Source organism: Stegostoma tigrinum, chromosome 38 (genome assembly GCF_030684315.1).
Source record: "Stegostoma tigrinum isolate sSteTig4 chromosome 38, sSteTig4.hap1, whole genome shotgun sequence".
NCBI lineage: Eukaryota > Metazoa > Chordata > Chondrichthyes > Orectolobiformes > Stegostomatidae > Stegostoma > Stegostoma tigrinum.
In genome coordinates this window covers 6,993,002-7,003,677 of record NC_081391.1, presented here as the reverse complement: position 1 = coordinate 7,003,677, position 10,676 = coordinate 6,993,002, and the positions used below count along the sequence as shown (strand labels likewise).

General features: G+C 43.8%; 1 protein-coding gene across 1 annotated transcript in view; it reads left to right on the top strand.

Moving 5' to 3' along the window:
* xrcc6 (X-ray repair complementing defective repair in Chinese hamster cells 6) overlaps positions 1 to 8,116 on the top strand; it is a 57,521-nt gene extending 49,405 nt beyond the window's left edge. Inside the window, exons 12-13 of the mRNA XM_059640569.1 lie at positions 2,257 to 2,361; positions 6,449 to 8,116. Of these exons, the coding sequence (XP_059496552.1) occupies positions 2,257 to 2,361; positions 6,449 to 6,654 (311 nt within the window). The 3' untranslated portion in view covers positions 6,655 to 8,116. The remainder of the gene's footprint in view (positions 1 to 2,256; positions 2,362 to 6,448) is intronic.
* The last annotated feature ends 2,560 nt before the right edge of the window (positions 8,117 to 10,676 follow it).

Here is a 10,676-nt window from a genome sequence, read left to right as displayed (position 1 = left end):
ACATACATACACACACACATACATACACACACATACATATGCACACACACAGACATACACACATACATACACAGACATACACACACACATACATACAAACACACATATATACACACACATATACACATACACACATACACACACTGACACACACACATACATACATACACACACATAAATACAGACACACACAGACGTACACACATACACACACATACAAACACACACACATACAAACACACACATACAAACACACACAAAGACATACAAACACACACATACACACGCAGACACACACACACACACATACATACAGACACACACACACACAGAAACACACACATACATACATACACACACAAACACACACAGACATACAAACACACACACACACACATACACACACACATACATACACACACATACACACACACACAGACATACACACACACAGACATACACACACACAGTCATACACACACACAAACGCACATACATACACACAAACGCACATACATACATACACACAGACATATTACACACATACATACACACATACATACACAGACATACACACATACAACACACACACATACATACACACATACACACACATACATACAAACACATACATACACACACACACACATACATACAAACACACACATACATACACACACACATACACACGCAGACACACACACAGGCACACACACAGACATACACACGCAGACACACACACATACATACAGACAGACACACACACACACAGACATACACGCATACATACCCACACTCGCACACGTGCGCGCACACACAAACACACGTACATACACACACAAACGCACATAACTCACACATACACATACACACACGCACACACACATACATACATACGTACACACACACATACACATACAAACACACACACCCATACAAACATACACACACACACATACACACACACAGACATACACACGCACATACACACACACTCACAGACATACATACACACACACACATACAAACACACACACATACACACACACACACAGACATACATACAAACACACACACATACACACACACAGACATACACACAAACACACACACACATACAACACACACACAGACATACACACACATACACACACACAGACATACACACAAACACACACCCACATACAACACACACACAGACATACACACAAACACACACACACATACAACACACACACACAGACATACACACATACATACAAACACACACACACAGACATACACACACACAGACATACACACATACAAACACACACACAAACACATACATACACACACAGACATACATACACACACACACACACGTACATACACTCTCACATACACGTACACACATACATACAGACACACATACACACACACAGACATACACACACACGTACATACACTCTCACATACACAAACACATACACACACACACACACAAACAAACACACATACACACAAACACACACACATACATACACATACACATACAAACACACATACAAACACACACATACATACACTCTCACATACACACACGTACATACACTCTCACATACACAAACACATACACACGCACAAACACACACGCACACATACATACACACACACAAACACACACACATACATACACACACACATACAAACACATACACATGCAGACACACACACAGACACACACACATACACACACACAAACACACACACACACACACACATACACACACACACACAGACATACACACGTACATACACACACACAAACGCACATACATACATACACACACAGACATACATACACACACACAAACACACACACACATACATACACACATACATACACACACACATACATATGTACACACACATAGACACACGCATACACACACAAAAACACAGACATACACACACACACACACATGCACACATACACAGACATACACACATACATACACACACATACACACAAACGCACATACATACACAGACATACATACACACACACATACACATGCAGACACACACACAGACACCCACACATTCACACACACTCACACACACACAAACACTCACACATACAGACACACACACAGACATACACATACATACATACACACACAGATACACGCACACTCGCACACACACACACACACGCACACACACACACACACACGTGACAAATGCAACCTAAACAGTCTGTTCTCCACACAGTGCCGAAGAATGATGTGATTGACAAGAGGATTGGGAAGCTGGCTGAGGACTTCAAGGACCTGGTCTACCCTCCAGACTATAACCCAGGGGCAAAGAGGAAGCTGGGTAAGTGGAGTTTAATTTAGATAAATGCAAGGTGTTGCATTTTAATGGGCAAACCAAGGCAGGACTTACACAGTCAATGGTAGGGCCCTGGGGATTGTTCCAGAACAAAGAGATCCAGGGATACAGGTTCACAGCTCCACGAAAGTGGAATCACGGGTAGGCAGGTGAAGAAGGCTTTCAACATGCTTGCATTTATCGATCAATACGTTGAGTATAGGAATCAGGACATCTTGTTGCAGCTGCATAAGACGTTGGTGAGGCCACATTTGGAGTACTATGTGCCCTACAATAGAAAGAATTTATTAAACTAGAAAGAGTCCAGAAAAGATTTATTAGGATGCTACCTGGACTGGAAGGTTTGAATTATATGGAGAGACTGGATAGGCTAGGGCTTTTTCACTGGAGCACTGGAGACTGAGGGGTGACCTTATAGAGGTCTATAAAACCATGAGAGACATGGAGATAAGGTAGATAGACAACAGCTTTTCTCCAACGTAGGGGAGTCGAAAACTAGAGGGCATAGGGTTAAGGTGAGAGGGGAGAGATACAGAAGCATCCAGAGCGGCAACATTTTTCACACAGAGGGTGATCAGTATCTGGAATGGGCTGCCACAGGTAGTGGTGGAGTTGAATACAATTTTGTCATTTAAGAAACATTTGGACAGCTACCTGGATAGATATGGAAAGATATGGATCAAACGCAGGCAAATGGGACTAGATTAATTGTGAAAACTGAGTGGCGTGGGCAAGTTGAGCCAAAGGGCCTGATTCTCCAGCTCTATAAGTGCCCAGGTAAGAGAGGCAGATCGTGTTAGTAACTTGTATCCCTGAGCAATGCAGACGGAGGGCCCTGTCCAATTATCTGACACTGTTGAGTCAGCTGATCACTAGAAGGAAGAGGGCTTGTGTTTCTTTAGCACCCTTTCACATCCCCGGGATGTTCCAAAGCATGTTACAGCCAATGAAAGGGAGGTGATGGCCTTGTGGTATTATCACTAGACTGTTAATCCAGAAACTCAGATAATGTCATGGTGTCCTGGGTTCAAGTCCTTCCACAGCAGTTAATGGAATTTGGATTCAATAAAAATCAGAATTAAGAGTCTAATGAACACTATGAATCCATCGTCGACTGATTCACTAATGTCCTTTAGGGAGGAAACTGCCATCTTTACCTGGTCTGGCCCACATGTGACTGCAGACCCACAGCAATGTGGTTGACTCTTAAACTGCCCTCTGGGCAATTAGGGATGGGCAATAAATGCTGCCTGGCCAGCAACATCCACAACCTATGATGTGAATTTTAAAAAGTTAAGCATTTTGAAGCAAAAATTCTTCATGTTGTGTCAAAGGGTCACTAGACTCTCTCTCTCCACAGATGCTGTTTCTCCAGCCTTTTTTGTTTTTGTTTCACAAATCCAGCACCCACAGTTCTTTGTTTGATTTACGTCGCACAGCCATCAAGTGATAATAAAAACTGAAAGAACTGCAGATATTGGAAACCAGAAACAAAAATAGAAATTGCTGGAGAAACTCAACAGGTCTGGCAGCATCTGTGTGGAGAGAGAAAGCACAGTCAATGTTTCACATCCAGTGACCTTTCTTCAGAACTGATACCATATAATAACGGCCAGCTATTGAGTTACACAGTACAGAACCAGACCCCGCAGCTCAACTCGTCCACAGTGACCTGATATCCTCCAATTTCTGGCGAGTGAGTGATAAACTGGTGCCAGGGAATTAGGGAGACTTCCTATCTCATCATTCAAAATAGTGCTGTGGGATCTTTTGACAGCCTCCTGACTGAGCCATCAGGATATCAATGTAATCTAAAGGATGGCACCTCTGAACGGCTGCTTCTCTTTCAGAGCTCAAGTGTCAATGTGCTCTGATCTCTGGAGTGAGTTTGAACCTGCGTATAGAGCAGGAGTAGGGCACTCAACGTTCGGGCCTGTTCCACCATTCAGTAAGATCATAGCTAATCTGGTGACTCCACTCTTGCCTATTCCCATTAACCTTCCACCCCCGTTTCTTATTAAGAATCTGTTGGCCTCCACTTTAAAACTATTCAAGCACTTTGCTTCCACTGCCTTTTGAGGAAGGGAGTTCTGAAGATTCACAATTCTCTGAGAAAAACATTCTCCTAATCTCTGTTTTAAAGGGGTGACCACTTATTTTGAAACGGTAACCCCGAATTATAGACTCTTCCCCAAGAATAAGCATTCTTTCTGAATGCAACTAGTGAAGACACCACAGAACCTTTACAGATTTCAGTGAAGTTGCTGCTTATACTTCTAAACTCTTCCAGCCTGTCCAACCTTTCCTCATTTTCCCTCCTACACTCAGAGGCAAGAATGCTAATTAAAACTAAAACTGCTGCCCACAAAGATATTACCAATAGGAAACCAGTTTACTTACCCTAACATAAAGACAAAATATTGCGAGTCATAGAATCCCTACAGTGTGGAAACAGGCTCTTCAGCCCAACAAGTCCACACCGACTGTTGGAGCATCCCACCCAGACCCATCCCCATCCCCCTATAACCCACACGCCCCTGAACACTACGGACAATTTAGCATGGCCAATCCACCTAACCTGCACATCTTTGGACTGCGGGAGGAAACCGGAGCACCCGGAGGAAACCCACACAGACACGGGGAGAATTTGCAAACTCCACACAGACAGTCGCCTGAGGCTGGAATTGAACCCGGGTCCCTGGCGCTGTGAGGCTGCAGTGCTCACCACTGAGCCACCATGCTGCCCGTGAGTTTGAAATCTGAAATGGCAAAAGTATTACTGAAAATTCTCAGCAAGTCTAGCAGCATTTACGGAGTGAAAAGTAGAGTTAACATTTCAAGTCCGATAAGACCACTTCAGAGTCATTTGTCCATAAGACCATAAGACATAGGAGTGGAAGTAAGGCCATTCGGCCCATCAAGTCCACTCCGCCATTTAAATCATGGCTGATGGGCATCTCAACACCACTTCCCTGCACTCTCCCCGTAGCCCTTGATTCCTTCTGAGATCAAGAATTTGTCGATCTCTGCCTTGAAGGCATCCAACATCCCGGCCTCCACTGCACTCCACGGCAATGAATTCCACACGCCCACCGCTCTCTGGCTGATGTCCTAGAGGCCATTCTCCATTTCCAAGGCTGCTCACCTCAGAGGGAGCAGTGATTGGAACATAGTGTTGTGGTTTTGTTACCGAACTCAGTGAGCAATGACACAGACAGACAGTTGGTGCTGCAAAACTTGGATATTGTCAACCCTTTTCTACTCATCAGGACAGATGCAAGATTGCCACATTTCAAAGGGAACAATAATTTACGATTATTAGTCAGGCTTGCATAGGTTTGCTTGAAACTGTATACCTTGATGCACAGGGACCTTAACACCTTGACCAATCAGGATCGACTTGCCAACCAATCAGCACAATCTCTCGTCCAGTATGAACTGTTGCTTTCTTTGAAATTTGACATTTTTGTATCTGTTCTGATGCATCTAGGACAAACATGGTAGTACTCTTGACTGAATATTTAATCCCAATCCTCAGGCTAAATTCTGCAGAGTCCCTGGACTCGAAATATTATTCCTGTTTCTCTCTCCAAGGTGCTGCCAGACCTACTGAGTTTCTCCAGCAATTTCTGTGTTTGTTTGTTTCAGTCCCCGAGCATCTATAGTTCATTCTTCTATGTCAGGCTAATGTTTTGGGGACATAGATTCGAACCTGACTGTGACAGATAGGAGAACTTTTAATTCAGTAGAAATCTTGAATAAATCTTGATATCTAACGGTGACCATGTAACCATTGTCAATTGTCAGAAAAAACCCACTTGGTTCACTAGGGAAGGAAACTGCCATCCTTACTTACTCTGGCCTACATGTGACTCCAGACCCACAGCAATGTGATTGACTCTTAACTGCCCCCTGAGTCTATAGTGATGGGCCAAGCCTCTGACCCCCATGTGCCACCAGCAAATGAAACAACAGCACATTCCAGGGTGGGTCCGTTGCAGCTCTGGCATTCGGAATACTCACAGTGACTGTCTGAAGAATGGACATGTAAACCGCTGTTGCCTGTCTGCAGGTGATGCTGCTGGGGGAGCACTGAAGAAGCCGAAGGTCGTGGAGTCGCTGGGGATGGATGAGATCAGACAGCACGCACAGGGTGGGACACTGGGAAAGCTGACAGTGCCGGTACTCAAGGACATCTGTAAGCAGTATGGCCTGAAAGGGGGCAGCAAGAAGCAAGAGCTGATCGACGCCATCGCCGGTCACTTCGCTGAGAACTGACCGGAACTGAGTTCAGGCGATAAGACGGGGTTTGCTCTCGGGTTTGTTTCACAAATGGTGGGTGTTGGGGGTGGGGGGAGGTATGGGTTGCGTGGTGCAGGGTCTGCCATCACCGTACATAACTGAGGCATTGCAATCACGGAGACATCAAATGAGACCCTAGCAGCGGCCTGTGTCTGAGTCAGTCTCAATCCAAATACAACAGAGCCGAGGCTCACTCTGTCTCCATCTATCCTGAGCTTCTCCACATCGTGAGAATAGCACAGGCTTCCCTTCTGAGCTACCCTGGACAAGAAGCTTTAAAACAACAAAACAATCCTGCACACGATATTTTTATACCTCCCGAAATTTGTCACAGGTTCATTTTATTTTTAACATTGTACCTAGCGCTTGTAACCGACACACATTTAGGGACATAGTGGGAAATGTCACAGCTGTCTCCCTGTGTGTTGTGTATATGAAGGGTGCAAGGATGAGTGAGATTGGTCATGTCTGTATGTTATTGTTTAACAACAATTACCATTACTCATGCCTAGTGTAGTGAACCTTGGCTGGTCCCTTGGAAACTGCCAGCTAAGGTAGATAGTTAAGGCAGTTGTAGATCTAGCAAACAGAGGATAGGTTTAGTGTGGATTGAAGGAGAGACAGGCAGACATAGTTTACAGGAACAGCATAGCCTTGCACGAACCTAAACCAGAGTTTAACAAAGGCATAGACTAATAGGGAGATTGGGAGACTTCACTTTAACTGGCTGCAGGACTGAGACTTTTCTGATGGGAGGGAGTGGACCTCTGGATGGCAGCACCACAGCAGAAACAAGAGAAACTGAAAATGCACAGCAATTCAGGGAGCATCAGTTAACATATCAGTCCAGTAATCTTTTACCAGCAACAGGAGCAGGCCATTCACTCTGATCTGGGTGATAGCATCCAAGGTTAATCTGAGGATAAAAGTTTGCTGGGAAATTGTACAACAAACCGTATCACTGTTACTCAGCACGCTATCTACCTTCCAATCCTTTATTTTGGGGTATCTGTATTTTGTATCGATAACGAGAGTTTAGCAAGGTCTTTTTCAAGCGTTTGTTTGCCTGTTTTGTTGAGTTTTCATCAGTTTTTCTTTTGGAAACATCACAGTTTTCTCCTTTCCTCACTCGGAGATCCCCGCAGCTCCCTCAGAGATCCTCACAGCTCACTTGGAGCTCCATGCTTGTGCCCTTGTAGTTCTGCAGTACCAGTGCTCACCTCCCATACGCACAGCAATACAATGCAGCCGCCTGAGATTCTATTAAAGTACTGACATGCCTCTCAATATTTAATCTTCAATTTCGTTATTTTTCTAAATTGAATCTTCCTTTAAATTGTTTGTGTATTGTTTGTATCTAAACCCGATAATGTGGAGAAATAAAAAGTATTCAATGTTGAGGATTGATCTTTGCAAAATAAAAAAAATCTAATTTTGACCATTTTTGAAATCCTTTCTGCTTTTATGTCACGGATGTTTTATGAAATTAAATTTTTCTTTGCTTCGCTTTCTAAGCTGGTTTTGGCACTAGACTGAACGGGTTAAACTCAGCCCAGTGTAATTCTTTAGGCTTCCTACCATGGATGAGGGAGTGGTTGACCCTCTCTGTGAGGCTCGGTGTGTACTGGAACTGAAAGCTACAGATTGGTTCCAGTGAAACAGGCTGGCACTCATGGCACTACCAAGGTGCTGTCGAAGAGGCTTCTATCGGTCAGTTTTGTTGTTGGGACGGCCTTCCTGCCCTAACTTCATTTGTTTCGTTCAACAGGTATCAGATTTAAATGCCATCTCCCAGTGTTGTAAGGAGTTTTTGAGGGTGAAAAGTGCATTTGCAGCAAGAAAGATATATTTAGTATTAAACATGGCTATCATAGAATTCCTACAATCTGTAAGTGGGCCATTCAGCCCACTGAGTCTGCACCAACCCTCTGAAGAGCAACCCATCCAAACCTCACCCCCCTATCCTATCCCTGTAACCCTGCCTTTCCCATGGCCAGTCCACCTAAGCTGCACATCCCTCGACACCACGCAATTTAACACGGCCAATCTACCTAATCTGCACATCTTTGGACTGTGGGAGGAAACCCACGCAGATATGGGGAGAATGTGCAAACTCTGCACGTACGGTCACCTGAGGCTAGAATTAAACCTGGGTCCCTGGCACCGTGAGGCAGCAGTGCTAACCACTGAACCACAATGTAAGAATGGGCAGGCTAATTGGTTATAACTTCGCTGTTTCGATTTGGGCCAACAGATATTTTAAAACCCTAATCAACAGCAGTTAGGGATGGGAAATAAATGATGGCCTGGCCAACAACATCCACAGAGTAGGAATGAATAAATCTTAAAAAAAAACTTATAGCTATCAACTTGAAAACGTCCCATGTATCACTACTGTTTGAATCCTATAACCATCCCCATATTCATACTTCCCCAAGTTCTGACCTGCTGTATTAACCACACATGGCTTGCAGAGTACCCTTTGGAAATCCAAATATATGACATCTATTGGTGGCCCTTTATCTACCCTATTAAAATTTTTTAAAAACACTAAAGATTTGTCCAGCACAACTTCACTTTCATAAAACTGCAAACAAAAAGGGGTGGGCAAAGGCCTAGTGGTATTATCCCTGGGCTATTAATCCAGAGACCCAGGTGATATCCTGGGGGCCTGGCTTCAAACCCTGCCATGGCAGATGGTGGAATTTGAATTCAGTAAAAATCTGGAATTTAAAATCTAACATTAACCACAAAGCCTTTGCCAATTGTTGGAAAAACCCATCTGGTTCATTAATACCTTTTTGGGAAGGAAACTGCCATCCTTGCCTGGTCTGGCCTACATGTGACTCCAGACCCACAGCAATGCGGTTGACTCCTGCCCTCTGAGCAATTAGAGACGGGCAATAAATGCTGCCCGGCCAGCGACATCCTCGTTCCGTGAATAAATGAAAAAGGATTGAACAAAATCCTGGAATTACAACAGTTCAGAAACTGATCTTTCGGTCCAACCAGTCTGTGCTGAACATAATCCCAAACTAAATTAGTCCCACCTGCCTGCTCCTGGACGATATCCCTCCAGATATTCCTATTCATGTAACTATCCGAATGTGTTTTTAACCTTGTATCAGTTCTTTATGAAGTTCATTCCACACGTAAACCACCTCCTCTGTAAAACTTTTGCCCCTCCTGCCTTTGTTAAATCTCTCTCCTCTCACCTTAAAAATATACCCCCAAGTCTCAAAATCCCCCATCCTAGGGAAAGACAACTACCCATTAACTCTATCAATACCCCTCATTATTTTATAAACTTCCACAAGAATGCCTCTCAATCTCCAATGCTCCAGGAAATCTCTTCTGGACACTCTCCAGCTTGATAATATCGTTCCTATAACTGGGCAAGCAGAACTGTTTTGACTTGTTGACTTTAATTCCTGACTTGCTAAATTTTTGTAGTCTTTTTGGCTTCTCAGATCCTCAGTGGAGGAAGTCCCTCTAACAGGATCTGATTTTCTCTCCGCTGCAACAAATATTCTTTCAATTTTTAATCAGAATGTGTTGCATATTTTCAAATTACCCTGTTTAGAGCTCTGGAGTAGGTGGAACTTCAACTTGGGCATTCTGGCTCAGAGTTAGGGACTGTACCTATACACAACAAGGTATCATGAAGTATTTTTAATCAACCCATTCAGATATGTAATGATACATCCTTAGGCCAGGATAGGTGGCATTTGAACCTAGTCTATCTGGTTTAGAGGTTAGAACATAACCTGAAGCGGACTGGTGTGGTTTTATGCAGTTAGAACTTGAAAGGATTCGGAAAAAAATTTCAAGGATGTTGCTGGGGTTGGAGGGTTTGAGCTACAGGGAGAGGCTGAATAGACTGGGGCTATTTTCCCTGGAGCATTGAGGCTGAGAGGTGGCCTTATAGACATTTATAAAATCCTCAGGGGCATGGATAATAGCCAAGGTCTTTTCCCCGGGGTGGGGGAGTCTGAAGC